The 17,687-nt window shown below is 35.3% G+C and overlaps 1 protein-coding gene across 4 annotated transcripts in view; it reads left to right on the top strand.

Annotated features, from left to right (window-relative positions):
* ATP8A1 (ATPase phospholipid transporting 8A1) overlaps positions 1-17,687 on the top strand; it is a 117,502-nt gene that overhangs the window by 63,819 nt on the left and 35,996 nt on the right. For all 4 annotated transcript variants that reach the window (XM_037384024.1, XM_037384014.1, XM_037384032.1 and 1 more), the window contains 4 exons: positions 2,575-2,747; positions 10,234-10,417; positions 10,524-10,634; positions 17,572-17,646. In XM_037384024.1, the coding sequence (XP_037239921.1) occupies positions 2,575-2,747; positions 10,234-10,417; positions 10,524-10,634; positions 17,572-17,646 (543 nt within the window). The remainder of the gene's footprint in view (positions 1-2,574; positions 2,748-10,233; positions 10,418-10,523; positions 10,635-17,571; positions 17,647-17,687) is intronic.

Raw genomic sequence — 17,687 nt, forward strand, 5'->3', positions numbered from 1 at the left:
TAGCCTGTTGGCTCTAAAAAGATGTTGATCCATTCATAGGAGCTAGGAAAGTTGACTTCTCTTGGTCTGCATACTTGTCGTGGTACTGAAAAAAGGGTGGTGGTAAGTGGGTGCTTCCTGCCTTTGTTGTTAAAGTTATAGTACAGTATCTGTTGCATACCAGTGGCAGATTCTAAAAAGCCTAGTTCAACCGATCCTTTTAGAGACAGGCAGAGTACCCTGTCCCCAAGACATGTAAGACAGATTTAATAAAAATACCTCCTCTATTTCATCATTATTATGACCTTAGCATGCAAGACAGAGGAAGTTAGAGTAAAAAATTCTACTTGTTTAGAATGTATCCCAGCTCTGTGAACTGAGTTTACAAAGAATATGCTGAAATAAGAGATCCTCTTTTGTATGAACCAATATCTTTATTTATGGAATTGAAAGAAAAACACCCCAAACCCACTCAGACCCCACTCCCCAGTTAGCATTGGCTGGTATAGAACTCAAAAGACTTCCAGGAAGCATTTAGATATCTCTGTTTTTTGCAACATTCTTTGTTTTGAGGCTCCACTCCTATGAATATCTGCTTAGCTTCAACAAGGATTCAATAACAAACAAAATGTGGTTTTGTTAGTAAGTTCTTACAGTTGTGTAAAAGAACACTGGATTTTATATTGCCTTCATATTAACCTAGTGGATTGCTAAATTTCAGTATAGTACTGTTAATCATAGACAGAAATAGTAACATAGCCTGATTCTTTTAATTATGAACTTAATACTTAAACTGGGGAATAGTTTGATTATCCTTCAGTTTCACTGAGAAATATTTGATGAAAGTAGTGCAGCAGTGAATAAGGGGTGTTTTGATACTGCTTTTAGTTTAAGGCACTGGATTTCAGCGTAGAGCTACATGTAAGCCCACAATGGAATTTTAAATACGACAGTTTTACAGTTGGGTATTTTGTTTTGTCTTGAGGGGGGGTTGTTTGATTTATGTAGCATGCCTGGAGCTACCTGATGGCATGTCTCTTTATGATAAAAAATTAAAGTCTATTTAAACAGAAGAGTTTATACTGCATGTATGAGGAGAAACAATAGTTGAGAGGAATATGAATTTTCAGGCTCTTGTATTGCTTAAATTTAGTCAGAAGCTAAATAGTCCATGGAGATGAGAAAAACTGATGCTTTCCTTGATATTTCTTGATGAAGAAGATGCTATGGAAAATAGTTACAGAAGTTATTGTCATTTTAAAGACTTTCTAACATGTAATTTTAAACAGTGGCACCTCATTTCCTTTGCAGTTTCAATGAGGGGAGAGACAGGACACCTGAAGTGCAGAATTCCCCAACAGCCTAATCTGCTTTTAGATAAAAGTGAATCTTTAGAAGGCCACTGGAAGCAAAGTAGGCAAAAAACATGGTCAGCAGTGTGTGAAACTGGGAGGAGTAAGTTGGGTGGGAAAAGCAAAGCCATACCTTTAATTTCAGAGGGTTTTGAGAGTTGTAGTTACTTTTCAGTGGTTTATCTTTAGGTGATCACACCAAACTTTATTTACATATGCCTGATATCACAGAATTAGCACAATTATTTAATTGTTAAACTTATAGAAAGATACAAGAACCTTGTTGTCATATGATGGTACTGGTTTCCAAATTCAGTATTTTATAAGCAGAAGTGGGGGTGGTTTATTTTCCTTTCTCCTCTAAAACACTTCTTACTTCTGGGCTGTGAAACAGGAAACAATAGAAGCAGAGTATGTTGTAGCTCTGTGAAGGCCATTCAAAAAGAAATGCAACAAGCAGGTTTTTTTCTTCTTCATGAGACTCTACAGTAGAACTGTACTGTAACTAACTAGATATTAGTGACGTCCACAAAACAGGCTATGAAGTCCTGCTGCATGAATACAGGTGAATGTATTGCCTACTGAATATAATCCCAAGTTCTCAGTACTGGATCACAGACTAGTGACTTTTGTGGATGTGATTCAAGCTGTCCTTAGCAACTGAAAAATACAAAATATGATTTCTTATGTAACATGTTGGTGGTTAATGTGGTCATATCTTACATATATTTTTATATTTATATTTATAAATGTAATATGATATAATTATCAGTTATAATGCGTGTACTTGTATTACGAATTATCTCTGGTGGTTTTTTTTTTCTAAATATTTAGGACCATTTTATATAACAGTGAACAGGAATTCTTTCTTCCGGTATTTATATAAACGTGTGAATCTTCTTTTGCATAGATGTATAGAAAAATTATTAAATAATATCTTCTAACAAACATTAAATCAACTATTGGTGCCATTCAAAGAGCATTAAAAGTTCCACCATAACTTACATGCATATTTTATTTGGCACAGTGTGAGAACAATCCTACACACCATTTCTACTGTGATTTCTAATAGTACAGCTGTTGCAAATACTTTTACCATTTAATGCTTTCTGTTTGCTAGCATAATCAGAAGGTGATTTCCTCAAAAAACAAAATGCCAGTCTTCCTGATCACACTGGGAAAAAAAATTGTACTCAAAACCAGTAAGAATTAAAAATAATGGTCACAATTTTTTGTGCAACAGGGAACGAGAGAGACACTTAGCCATCATTGCAGTACTCTTGGTGATGCTTTAAGGAAGGAAAATGACTTTGCTCTCATCATTGATGGTAAATCTCTGAAGTATGCTTTGACATTTGGAGTGAGACAGTATTTCCTGGATTTGGCTTTGTCATGTAAAGCTGTTATCTGTTGCAGGTAAGGTTTACATTATTCTTTCTCTACAGTATTTTTATTTCAGAGAAAATACACATATCCATATGGTCCAACCATGAAATATATTAAAAACAAACAAACAAAAAATCAAAACGCAGTTGCTGAAGTTATTAATACAAGCTTTCAAGCAAAATATCTCTGTAGAGCAGTCTGCAGCAGAGTGTACCTGTCAAACAAAGTCATTCAGATTGCATATACCCAGAAAAATAATTTGTTATCCAAGGTTCATCTCAGCAACCTTGAGACACTGATCTTAAACTTAAATTGATACTACAGTTAACTGCAGGTTTTAGTACGTCTGGATTCTTTTGCAGATCTTCCTCCACAGGCAAGATTTTATATCTCTACTTCTCTGTAACCTGTTCATTACACTGCATAAGAAGTGCACAGTAATGTTAAAAGTACTGGTCTGGGTGATTTTTATTTCCTGAAGCTGATGGAGACACTTGGTTTTTTATTACTATTATTATTCCTGATTGATTGGGGGGGGGGGGTTATGCAATCAGACCTTTCATCCTTTCCTGTAAACATCAGTTACTAGAGCTGTAAGCTTACCATAACAAGGGAACTTCTTCCAGATCAAAGAAAGTTAAGTATCTGCTTTCTTTAAATATACACAATATGAAACAGGTTTGGCTTGCCTTTTAATATTTTCAGATTTATATTAAGAAAGGAATACATAGGACTGTATAAGTGATAGCTTATGTGTTTTGGGGCCGTCTTTCATTTTTATGGCATTAAACACAAAGCCTGCAAACATATCCTAAGCAGTACATCACCTTTTCTACATTTGGATGATTGAATGAAAAAAGAAGTTGGGTGCTTGGTAGCTAGATGAACAAGAACTGCTTCTACCAATGTTTAAAGAACTTGGGTTAGGCCAAGTTATTAATCTGTCAAAAAGCAGAAGCAAGGACTTTTCTTTAGAAGAACATGGGCAATGCAGGTGGGATATCTGTATTAGAATTGCAATCAAACATTCCATAATTGTTGAAATCACTGTTATTTTCATCAGTGTCTGAAGTAACTATTACAAGGATAGCCAGTTAGTGTTCTCAGAGTTTTTTTCACTATTTTGACCTTTGTAGTAGCGTGTAAAAAGCTGTTTCCTATATTAAAACAGGAAAAATTAACTCAGAAACAAGGTATACAAGCTCTCCAGGAGTCCCTATAGCTTGCTGTTTCTCAATATACACCAGTGTCACAGATTCAAATTCTCACAATTAATGTAGTACTGAAATGTTCACGATTATCTGCATATTCAAGTTACACCTAATTCCGTATTTAAATAGGATTCTATGCCTGATGATAATTGCCTTGGAAAAAGAATCTGTGAAAAAGGAAGTCCAGCCTGGATTTTGTTCAGGAACAAAGTAATTCTTCAAATTCAGCATCACTTCTTACCAAGTTCAAATCATCCTTCAATAAATTATATAAGCTTGCTACCAACTACCTCGTTATTGCCTATCCTGTTATCTACCTGAAGGTAGAGACATGGTCTGTACAAATGTGAAAGCTGTTGTAAGTGCACCTTAATAGATTGTCTGCTTTTGATTGAGGGTTCTTGGGTTCAGTTAGAGAGTTTAATAATGTTCCATTAAGATAAAGCAGACTCATCTGAAAATCAGCGTTCAAAATGGACCTATTTTTCTGCCGTGCAAGAGGACAGGGAAAAGCAAATGAGGTTATAGTGTCCAAATAAACACCTGGTTTGTAGTCTTTCCATCATTTCTGTCAAGTGATATGTTATGCTACCAAGTGAGTTTTTGGGGGGTTTCAGTACTAATACTGTTTTTTTTTAATCGTTTAGCTTTGTAGCCATGCTCCAGCATGAAACTGAATTTCAGAGTAAGGTCTTACTGTCTTCTAAGCTGAGATCTTACACTGATACACAGTCTATACTGTGTACAAGCATCTTTCTAACAGTAGTAGTCTTTCTGGCAGGCAGATTGGAGCTTTGTCCTTGTTGTACTCTTTCCAGTTTTACTCAGGATAGTAAAAATCAACCAGGAGATGCATGTAGAAATGCTCTTAAAAAAAAAAAACTTTCTTTTTCTCTTTCCTTGATTTGAAAATATACTTTATATCATTTGAAGAGACAATATTGCTGTTCTTGTTGAACTGTAGAACCACCAAAGGATAGTCTGCACGTTTAGCTGTCTTTCAGTGGTAACATTTTTGTGATGAAACACCAGAAAGTGCAAAATGAAAGTTTCTGTTCTGGTAGCATTCTCTGCCATGTCTACATTTCCGTAATATACTTAAGTCAGCTGGTTTCAATACATGTCTAGGTATATGCTCTGACATATTTTGTAGCTGTTTAAAAATTGGCTGCAGGTTTAAAACTGAAGTATTTGCTTGTAACACTCACTGGTTTAGTATGTCCTTTTTCTTAATATCACATGCTTCTCAAAAGTCAAAATTCTGTCAAAGTATTTGTTGTAATGCTTCATCTTTACTAACAAAAATTTCATTACCTTGTTTGTGAACTTGAAATTAAAAAGTTTAAAAATACTAATTTTTGATTAAGGTAAATCATGTAAATACTTATTGTCCCGACTAAATGAAAATGTAAGCCTTTTCTCCATCCATATAAAGGCAGTAAACGTTTTAAGCACTCCTTGGTTTTGAAAGTACAAATTACATCACTTTCTTTTGAAGTTTTCAGCTGTATTCACTTGTTCAGAAGCATTTATTACCAATGGATTCTTCCTAAGACTAGCCATAACACAGATGAAACTGAGAAATTCAGCAGATATTTAACTTCAAAAAAAATCTGTATATGTTATTAATCCCAAGCAGATGTTTGGCTTAAAGACTTTGACAAACTGAATTCCAAGTCTGTATTGGCTTCGGAGTAATGTGTGCAAGAAGAATGTTAAATGGATTATTCTGTAGTAAAAATGTACAGCTAAGAGTGAACAGAATGAACAACAGATATTTTTTTTTATTGGTTTCACCATGAACTTGATGCACCAGGCAGTGAGAGTGCCTGCCATCTTCCAGCTGGCCCAGTAACATTGTCTGAAAGGGAAACAAGCCACTTGCTCCTGGAAGGTTAAAGAGATGAAAAAGAAGTTCTCGGGTCAGGAATCTTATATAGAAGCTGGCTGTAGCGAGTGTTGATACAATACAAATAAAAAGTAACAAAGTATCATAGAAATGCTTTCTGATACACTTGAACCACAGAATTTTCCTGAAGAGCTGTTGCTCAGAAGCTTTCATCCCAAGTTCACCACAAGGGTGTATTCATCCCAAGTACCTTTTTCAAAAGTCTGATAGCATGTGTTGTGCAGGCTGTTGAATAAAGTAATTAGATAGCTACCTTCAGTCTGAAGGCTGTATTATTCTCCATGCCTTTATTTTTTGCACTTGAAAAATCACGCAAATTTTATGCAACTTTTTTCTGTGATTTTTAAGCACTTAAAGCTTAAGCAATTTTATTTAATTGGCACAGAGTAGGATTGAGGGGTTTCTTTCAGCTGATGGAACGTCAACCAAACGTGAACCAAGAAAGTGTCCTCTGGCAAACGGAGAGGAGAACCAGAAGAGCTACAAAGATGTTACTGGAACCCAGTGGTAGTTAAGAGTATTGTACATGAGCAAAGACAAGCATAAATAGCATGTACCCAGTTTCCCTTCGCAACACTGTCTCAGCATTTAGCACAGTGGTCTAGGAAAGAGAGGCAACCACTGCTATTGTACCCCTGTGCTGGGAACTCAGTCATGTGTCTTAATTTTGAGGTTTAATCTGGTTGTTGAAACATACGGAGTTTTTTCTTCCTGTAACTTTATAGGGTAGGTAAAATGAAAAATACTGACATTCACTAGAGAAATATGGAAATTTTTTTCTTTTCCAAATGAGCTATGGAACTTACACTGTTCCTTCATATTTCTTCTATGACAGTGAAATTGAATCAAGTATCAGTCTGTTCCATAGTAAAGAGAGTACCTTGGTGATGTGGACTGAAGTCATAAACTGATACCTTTGAAAGTATGGTGTATAGTGAAGTTGTGTGATTATGATGCGTACATAAGATCTCATTCTACAAAAGACAAGGGGGATTGTATTTAATAATACAAAAAAAATGCTTCAATTTAATATTAATTTCAGAAGACAGTGTGCTTTAATTTCAGAAGTTCCCTATCTTTATATAAAAATACATATTTTTTTTTTATTGTCAGAAGACAAATCATGATCTCTTAATTTATTTGTTTTTTTAATAATTTCTTTTTGAAAATTGATATTTTAAACCAGTTCACTCTAATGTGCTTGGTAAGTTGACTTCCTCCACCAGAATAGTTCAGGAACTTCTCTCAGCTTTTAAGTAGTCTGAGTTTCAGAAATGTTGTGTAAGTATTAACTAGTAAGAATTGTGATTGTTACTGTAATTTACTGGTTTAAACAACACTTAATTCTTCAGGGTGTTATATGAGTAAATGTGTGGTTTGGGACATAAAAAGCTGTCTAGAAAAGCTTGCTTCTTTAAGTTTCATTTTATGTTTCATAATAATCATGATCAGCCTTAAATGGCTTGTATTTTAGTGGGAAACAACTTCAATAGCTTTTATTTTAGTGAGCAAAGGCTTTCCTTTCATAGGAAATTAATGTTGGTTTGGTGAAATTTGCATTTCTAAAGGATGTATTCATCAATATTTCTCAGGAGACTTTCTACTTTTGCCCTTATTAGTTAGGTTTCTCAAATTTGGATTTGTTAATGAAGGAAATTATAATGTCAGCAGTGTGATGTCAGAAATCTGGGTTTTTTCTGAACCTTTTCACCACTGCTGCATTTATTTTTTCTATGAACACAAATCAGTCAGCAGCTTCAGCTGTCAATTCCAAGAAAAACTTCGGTTTCCTTTTTTTCAGTTTATAGGTTGTCTGTGATGTGAACATTAGATTATGTTATGTGCTCTCTCTGTTAAAAAAAAACAAAACTGTTTTCTAATAGCATTCTTATTCAGGCAGAATGGAAGGTAGCTGGCACGGCCAGTATCTTCAGTAATTATGCAGTTGCTTATTGGTTGTGGTTTTGGTAGCTATGGTAAAGTTTACAGATAGCTAGAAAAAGTGATGACCAAGCAGTGCTGTTAGTACCCATGTGCTTAATGGAAAGAATATAATTGGTGTTTCACTGTTCTTTAACTGTAAAAATTTGGTGTTGACTCTGGGGGATTTAACCTCTCTTCTTTATTTGAAAAGAGATGGGGATTATGTTCTGTTAGGTGATTTTTGAAGGGGGGACAGGAAGAAGTGTGATGAGGAAGTTTATGCAACTAGTTGGAAAAGAAAACTTCCTCTAAAATTAAATTATAGATCAAAGGTTTGGTCCAAATAGAGAGCAATGCATTTTAACCTGTAATGTCAGTCTGTCCAGTGTCAAGACAGGCAAAAAAATCAGCCTTGGCTGTAATGCCAGAGATCAGTGGGCAGACAAGAACATTTTATTATGCCGTGTACTGAGAAATAAATTGACTAATGTATACAGTTGAAAAGATTTTTTGCTCCTTTTGTAGGTGGCTTGGTTTTATTAATTTCCTCATTAGCACTGTTTTTGTGACTGTAAAAATCAATCAATACAAACAGGATAGTATTTTTTTGCCGTGTCCACTTACCGTATTTGATAGAATTCTTTGAGCTATAATTCTTCAAACTAGAAAGGACTTGCCCATCAGGAATCTCATTAATAATATAACTGTATAATTTTCTCAAGTATCACGAGGCCTTCCAGTATTCATGTACTTATGAGAATGGTGCCTTTGGGACCTTCAACCTGCAGGATCTTTTGTGAGGAACTTTAGGACTGCACATATGCCGTAATTCAGCTGAATCTTTGGTGTCTGGTGGTAACATTTCTTTTTGTTACTGAGCTTGTGAAGGCCATGCATCAGTCTGGGTTCAGGCGAGAACTACACTCATGAACTCCATAGGCCCTGTTACTTGGCAGTGTCCCAGTGTGCAGCAATATACAGAGCATGTTCAGGAAGGAACATTATTTGGAAGTAATTGCTCTCTTGTGCTTTTCCTTTACAATTTTTGGCGAACAAATTTGCATTCTTTATTTCTTGTATATTTCTGTGGATTGATTTTGGGTTTTGGCCTGGAGGAGTTACTTTAGGTTACGAACATCCCTATATAAGCCTTAACCCTGAAATTTTGTCACTGCAGGGGGAGTCTTTCACATCCCAAATTGTGAAGTTACAGAAGCTTACAGTACCAGAGGGGTTATTAACCATGGGTGCGCATATAGAAGACTTGTAAGAGATGAGTTTTAAATACACGTTTTCCTCCAGTTTTTGGTGTCAGTATATATTCAGTGGCAAGTTCTGCTTCTTATCCGTATCTAGTTTTTGCATGGAGGCATCTAGAATAAATTTGTCTGGAAAGATAGATGGGTAAAGGATGGTTCTTCAGCTCCACATCCCCAGCTCCACAGCAGGAGTTATGCTTTGATACCAGATTTGCTTTCTTTGTAGGAGGCAGTGAACAGTTTGGGAGGGGAAGACAGACTCACAGAGCTTTTAATATTTCTTCTTGTTTCTGTACCTTGAAACAGGAGAGGGAGGGTTTGATCCTTGACTCCAGTGCCAGGAAGCTCAACAGTGAATTGTCACACTGGTTAGGGTTTGCTCCTTCCTTTCTACACCCTGTGAAACAGACCAGTCCTAGCAAGTAATGTCTCTATGTTACTTTCAGTTATGATGTCTCAAATACTACAAGGACTGAACTTCAGCATACAGAGTAGGACTTTTACAACATGAATTTAAAGGTACACGTCTGACACTCACAATGGTAGATGGAGCCAAAACTGGTCTATTTCATCAATAGAGCTTTTGAGAGTCATTTCTGGAAGAATTTGTCCCCTCAACTGTGGACAGACATTTTCTTAATGGCAGATAATTGGAACAGTCATGAAAAGAACAAGGGAGAAGTTATCAGCAGTTCAAGTGGAGGATCAAGAGTCAGTGTTCAAAATTGCTTCCGCTACTTAGCATTGTAGGCTATGTTAACATAGTGGCAGTCCACCCTTTTTGTTTGCTCCTGTTTGCTTTGACACCTGTGTCTTAAATATCTTGTTGGTTGGTTGTAAAATGTATTTAAACAGGGAGGAAAGTAAAAAGCGTTACAACAAAATACCCCAAAATCTGCAATTGTTGTAAGCTAGCACCAGTAGTGGCAGGGTTTGGAGTTTCTTCATTACGCTGTTTTAGGGGCCCATTCCTGTTTGACCTATGTCTCTCCAGTCCTATTAATGTCTTGCCTCAACAAATCCAAGGTTTCTATGAACTTTACTGGGCATGTGCTTTCAACGTATAGCCTAAAGGGCAATAACGAGACCATGTCGCCGGCCAGGATGTTAGTTGGCCTGGTTTTACTACCTTTTCACAGAATACAAAGTACATTTTAAAAGTACATTCATTTCAAAGCCCTGTATTAAACCTTTTTCTTTCTGTAATCTCTTAGGGTATCGCCACTCCAAAAATCTGAAGTTGTAGAAATGGTTAAAAAACAAGTTAAGGTAGTAACTCTAGCAATTGGTGATGGAGCAAATGATGTTAGTATGATACAAACAGCACACGTCGGTGTTGGTATTAGTGGGAACGAAGGTCTACAGGCTGCTAATTCTTCAGACTACTCGATTGCTCAGGTAAGTCATTACACTGTAAATACTGCAATAAAGTATTTTAACGTCAGATTAATATTTGTGTATGCGTGTTCTGATTGTATGTTTGTTCATTTTTCGTTTTTTGCAGTTCAAGTATTTGAAGAACTTGTTGCTGGTTCATGGAGCCTGGAATTATAACAGAGTAGCTAAATGCATCTTGTATTGTTTCTACAAGAATATAGTCCTTTATATTATCGAGGTAATTTTAGAGTACAGTAAATGTTATTTCTTGAAAGAAAAAACTTTATTATTTTGCACTTCTGATTATTATATATGATTTTAAAGAAGCAATTAAACTCTCAGTAAGCACTTAACTAGTACCGAAATCTTGCTTTTTAGTGAACTGATTAATACTGGAGTGATTACTTTTTTTTGTTACTTTAAAAGACCCAATTGTCTTAAAATACATACTAATCAGTACTGAATGTTTGTGTTGCATAATACTGGTAGCTTATTAAAATTCTGTATCTATAACATCATTACAGTATTTGAGGAATACAGTTACAAGGAGCCTTAAATGTATTAAGAGATGTGTGTGATTAAGCTTTTTCTGTTGGTGTCCGCAGCTGTCCAGTTCGCAATCTGAAGCTCTTTTTCAGGTCACTGTTGAACTGCAGGGCTGTTGCTGTTTAGAGCAGTGTATAGGGTTTCTACACATAAGTTTAGTTGCACTAGTGCATACCTTTCACTCGTTGATGTGGTAACCATGCCTCCTTAGGCTCTAGTTCACGAGCAGGGATAGTTTCCTGGAAGTAGCTGACCTAGTTTTCTCACCTGGGATTTTAAGGAGGCTGGAATAATTTGAAAAATATAGTAGTGTGAGAGGACTGTGTTGTAATAAGTATGTGTTTATTGGTTAGGACAGCATGTATAGCTGTGGTTTTCATGACTTCATGATCATATGACCTCCTCAAAATTTTGAGTGTAATTTTAAATGGATTTTAAAATCCTCCCTCATTTACTGTTCCTCTTTTTCCTATAACAGCTGCTTGCTTTTTTATAACCAAATATTTATATAGTAATTATGTTTATAATTGATTCAGACTTTATAGTCACAATGATACTTTGGGTTAAACATGTGGGCAAAAAAATACAATTTGTTGCAAAGCTTGATCATAGAATAACTTCTGTAAGTCGGTTCTGTATTTTTAATTAATGTGATTAATAGTTATTCTTAAGACTTTTAACTTTTTAAATATATTTTCAAATTAATGTCTGAAACTTCCTCAGTTATGTATCCATTTTCTACTGAAATAAAATGCCTTCTTTCTGTTAGACCTGATATAAACATTAGGTTACTATTTCCGATTTTGATATTTGTGTGTGATTTTACGCCGTTGAAATATTTGAAAATACTTTATAAACATATTTTTATGTACAAGTGTTGTAGCCAAAAAGTGTGCGTTTTTCTTAGGATATTTTTTACATTTTCTAAATTTAACTTTTTTCCTCTTTAAACAGACTTCAATCTAAGTAGCAGCAAGTTTGTAGCCTGTTTAGATAAACATGAAGTAGGAAGCTATAGAAAAACTGAATCCATTAAAGATCCTTTTTTGCTTTAGAAGTGATGGCAGACTTTAGATCCTGCATTTCAAAAGCTGAATATCTACTTAAATGATCAGACTTCCAGAAGTACTGATTAGCAGTAGCTCTTGAAGTATTTGAAAAAGTAGTATTAATGTATACTTTGTGTTCATAGAAAACATACAAAGTTGGGCTTTAGAACATACTGCCTTATTTTTCTTAATTTTCTATCATTGTCACCTGCAAACACATTGCAAGTTTATGACTTAAATCAGACATAAATATCCCACTGTATTCTTTGTGAAAGGAAGTTAAACGCAAGGTACAGAGATCATAGTCTAAAAATACAAAAGACTAGAAGAGTCTTTACCTCCTGAGTGGATAGAAGGGCAAAGAGATCATTTTTATATGGGTTATGACCCCTGATGTATAATGCATATAAGCATTTTGCCACATAACACCTTCTCTGGAAGACAAGATGACTTCTACTTGAATTCCTGTATACCCAACGTTTGTCAGCTCAGAAAACTTTCACAGATGTTAATAGCTCATGTCAATACTGTGAGTGAATGGGCAGAAATTCATCATTGAATGTCTCTAGAAAGGACAACTGCCAGTCTTGAATCTCTCTTTTCAGTTTTTTGTACAGATCAGGCGTGGGAGCAGAGAGCTCAATGAGTATTTGTAAGCTGCTGCTTAATATGCAGAAATGCTACATCAGAAAAACGTCTGTGAAGCTTTTGTAGCCACGCCTCCTCTGTCTTGGAGTTTAGAAAATAATACTATGAAAGGCATGTCTGGAAGTTGCTTTAAACAAGTTTCCTTTTATTATCTGACAATAACTAAAAATACCTACCTTTCCTTAATAGATGCATATTATATTTTTAAATGTCTGCTCGGTACTAATGAAACAAGTAATGTAACAAATTCCATTTAATGTAAAATACAGCCTTTTTCCTAGGCATTCATGGGGTAACACAAAATAACTGCCATTGGTTTCTTGGTTCAGAAAATGGTCAAGGTCTATAGTAATAGTCCTGCAAAGTGATTAGTGTTTATCAACATTTAAACTCCTATTCATATGAAACTAGAAGTAGTCTGTAATAACTTTCTACTGTGTCTTGACGCAATAGGTGTTTAAACATGGGCCTCATCTTCTGCATGAGACTAGTCCCAGTAATTTTAGGGGTTGTAATCTGAAGTATCATTCTAAGTTGCAAATGAAAACTTTGAATTTCTAACAGACTGCTAATGTGGATTATTAAGCCTGTATTAAGCCACATTCACATAGGATAAGCCTATGCAGAGTCTCACACTTATTTTGCAGGGGCTGTCATTACCTTATAATGATGGCTGGGATTCAGATTGATCTAGTGATTAAGAACTCCTTTGTGGATTGGTGTTGGTTTTATAATTACCATTACTGCATATACTCTTATGTTAAACTACTCATTTTGTAACATTATGCAAATCTCCCTTCAACATCAGAGGGACAAAATTTTCCTATTATTACTGTTTGTTCTGCTAGCTAGTAATAACACAAAATAACTATTTTATGTTAAATAAAAAAGGTTTACAATTTAAAAAATAATAGGTTTTTAAGATCTATATAGCTCGCTCATATTTTATGTAGGGGAAAATTCAAATAAAAGGATAAAAGACCAGGATACAAACAGAAGAAACAGATGCATGGAGTTCACTTTTAAAGTTCAGTCACAGGTCTTTAAACATGGCCGTCTGTAACAATTAAGTGATGCTACGTGAACAACTCAATTATACTAAGTAATTAGAGCTGTAATGACCTTTTTTTTTTGTTTTGTTCTGTAAACTTTGGATGATGATTTTTTTTTTTTTCTAATCTTTTTCTTCTAATTTTTTTTTTCCTTCAAGCCCTTTTCATCCCACTGCTGAGTTACACACTTTTTGCTGCTCATGTCCGTAACTGAAGTTTATCATTTTATTCCCATTTCCTTTGCCTGACACATCAGACGAATGCCTGTGGTCATATCGAGACCCATATCATGCATAACCCCAAGAATGAGTAGGCTTTCTGTGTATGCTCACACTGCTTCTGAGCTGTAGAGTTTAGGTGCTGTTGTTCAGTATGCCAGGGCTTACTTAATGTATGCAAACTGCACTGAGTTCAGTTTAAAACCCAGACAGCAGAAGGTGATTGTGCTCATGCCCAATTTTGCATTATATGGTTTGAAAACTTAGAAATACAAGGATCTGCATAGAGGCCCATCTCATTTAAATGGGCTGTGAACCTAAATCTTTCATTTTCAATGGAAATTATGTAGCTGTTGAACTATAAAATAGTCTGAATTTTCACTTCCCCTCATGTATGTGGACTAAATTACTTCTGAAGGACACCTATCACCTGTCCTGTATAGTGGTGCTGGATTAGTGATTTCAGCTGTTAGAGTAGGACCTACCCCCTAAAAAAGAAGTGGCTGAGTCTGCTCCTAAATTAGTGTCACATACATGTCCTGAAAACCTATTTTGCAGGTACAGCTGCCTTAGTGTCCATTGTAATTAGGTTGAAATACACTTCTGCATGAATAAATTTCCCACTGTGAAGCAAGTGTTTCTTGTCATTGTCACTATTAGTAATGTAGTAAGCTCTATAGTAGTTTTTTTCCTGCATGGTTAAGAGTAATTTTCTGGGGTCCAAGGTTCAGAAGTTAGGGTAAGTAGGTGGCTTATTTTTTTTTCCTTGCTCTTAGTTTGAGATGAGAGCTGTATTTATCCCTCCTGCCTTTGTTTTTTTTCCCCTCTAGAAATTTCCTTTTTGAACCAAGGTGTTCTTAATGTGAACATTCAAATACTATCTTGCAAACAATAGAAAACCCGTGTTTCTGCTTAGACATTAAAGATGCTCTGTCTCTTAAAGTAGTGTATCTGGTATTCCCCTAAATAGTAGTGTTTCAGCTACAGAGGGCATTGTTTTTACCCCGTTGAAAGGTTTCTCTTCCCAACCATTTATTTTATTTTTATATAGATTCAGCAAGAACTTTAGAACCTGGGGTGCTACCAAATTTCATTCCTTCTTGGCTTGCTTCTAGAGCTCTGACCCAGATATGTTCCAGTTCCTTATTACACTAAACTGAATTAAAATAACCTATAACTTGCATGCTTTCTTTGGAAGAACGTAAATGCTAAGATTTCAGGACATTTAATATTATGCCTCTTCACAATTCTACAGTAAAACTGTTCTCATTTTAAATAGCTTGAAAATTTTAACTTAAGTTCTGTACAAAATAAAACTGCAGTCAACAGGGGTTTTAAGGAATAAAATGATGTGTAGCATTTCTGAGGCTTGGTAGCAACTTCATGTATGCCATTCCATTGCACATTAAAATTTTAACTTAAATACTTGCATTTCTTTAAAATATCTACTCCAAAACATTTACAAGTGTTGCTTGACATCAGTTACCTTTTAAGAATAGTGAATATGTGGAAGAGATTCAGTACATGTATTTAGGCCTTTCTTTTTAAACATTTTATAACATTTTGACTGCTAATTCAATCAGAACAGAAAGTTAATATTCTTTCCATATACTCCTTGGTTATGAGGGTCAAATATATGTCTACTTGCTGTCTGTTTTGTTTTCTTGCTAGAGTTGTAGTACTTTTGTTAAACTCAGTCTGAAGTTACTAGCAATGAGATGTACACATATTTATGCCCAGCTATTGAGTCACATATTCTCTATTAAAGCTGGTATTTTCCACCACACTAACTCTTTCAAATTAAGAATTCTAAAATTTGCTCCAGTATTTGATACAAACAAGAAAAAAAATTGAGGAGTAAATCATATCATAATATCTGTGCTTCACTTCTCTCTCAAGAGGTGTCTGCCTAGCCACCTTCCTAGGTTGGGAGTGAAATGGTGCAGGAACTGTGTGTAATGAGTAGGTTGAAAAGAGACAGGGCAGTTGAGGAGCGCAGCTTGTATCCAGCAGTGGTGATGGGGTTCGGGATTAGGTTCACATGTTTAGCTTAGTTGTAAAGTATCCAAAAAACTGTGTTGATGTTGAGTGTCTAATTAATTGTTCAGTAATGAACAACTCATTCACTCACCTCTCTCCCTCACACTCAACTACTGAGAAACTGCTGCTAAAAAATGTCTGTTAAATTCATCACAGTCAGATAGTAACTCCTATTTCTAAAGTAAAAAAATGCACAAGAGCTTATAAAAATCTGATTCAGCTGGCATAAAGTAATTCCATTGTCTTTTCAGTGAGTAGACTGAAAGGTTAGAAAATAGTGCTTGTTACTGTTAAATCAACCAAAGAAAAGAAATTTACCATTATAAGACTTCAGAAAATTCAGTGTATTCTCTATCTTTGTATTGCAGCCTCTAGAATTCATGACAAGTATGCAATCTTGTTCCAATAATCAGCCACCAAAAAAAACCTATTTGCTTTTCATTTACTGGTTGAACAAAAAGCAATTTTGGCTGGATTTTACCTCTCATTTTTAGTGTTAATAGTTGCTAATTTTGGGGGGGTGAGGGGGGTGTCCATCTCAAAATAGTCACAAACTTGTTCGGATGCTCCGCCACAGGATAAAAAAATCTGAGCTTGGTCATAGAATCTGGTCACCTGGAGGCCAGCCCAGGAACATACTGATAAACATACATATTGATTGTATCTGTTCATCTTAAAAGTCAGATGAAATGTGAATTGTAGGAAACTCTGTAATGCAGCATCTAAAAATTCACTTGAAAAGCATGAATCTTAAACTGAGTAGAATGTTGTTTGGATGACCTTAATTTCTGTCTCTGTACAGCTTATGTTTGTAATGGGCAATATAGTTTCAGTGTAACTTGTTAATAAAGATTCATCAGACATGCTGCTTCTCCACTTTGTCATTGAACTAACGTAAGCATGAAGAAATAAAGCACTCATACTGCATGCTATTCTAAAAACATAAGAAAATGCGTTAATGTGCCTTTCAAATTAAATTTGCTAATTTTTTTAACCTTTTAGCAAAAAGTGGTAAAACTTTTATACCACTATGGAAGAGACGTCTGATTGTCTCTAAAGTACTCTGAAGTTGAGTTAGTGCTCGTTAAGTAGCTGTAGTTGATTTAGTGCTCTGGTAAAGCCTCATCCTCCCATGAGCTTTGTGTATGAGTAAGGAATATTGGTACAGTTTTCAGTATCAAATTGCACCTTAGTCTGTGAATTCAGTTAGGAGGACTGCTGCTGATCTGTAGGTTGTGTCATCCCTCCCCCCCTCCCCCAAATTTCTCAGAAATTTTCTTTTTTTTAAGAATTAAATACAGTATAAATGCAGTGAACTTAAATCACTCATAAATGCTTAAAGAACATGGTGTTTCTTCTGAAAATAGCTACCTCCTTTAAGTGTTTTCATTTTTAGGTGGTGTAGCTCACATATTTGACTAGATTGCCCATTACCTCTTCTTGAACGCAAGCTGGGGTTTTTTGTTTGGAGGTTTTTTTTTATATATGGGTTTAAACCATAATATTTTCAAATGTGTTGTTAACATGTTCTAGGGATACGCCTTTTTGTGAAGGTGAAGAAAAAATCTATTGATCATACCTTGCAAGACATTTAAGTAATAGACAGTTCTCCTCTCTTTCAGATCTGGTTTGCATTTGTCAATGGCTTTTCTGGACAAATTCTTTTTGAAAGATGGTGTATAGGTCTTTACAATGTGGTAAGATGATGTGTGTGTTTTCATTTTTTTTCAACCATAAT

The sequence above is a fragment of the Falco rusticolus genome, chromosome 1 (assembly GCF_015220075.1).
Source record: "Falco rusticolus isolate bFalRus1 chromosome 1, bFalRus1.pri, whole genome shotgun sequence".
NCBI lineage: Eukaryota > Metazoa > Chordata > Aves > Falconiformes > Falconidae > Falco > Falco rusticolus.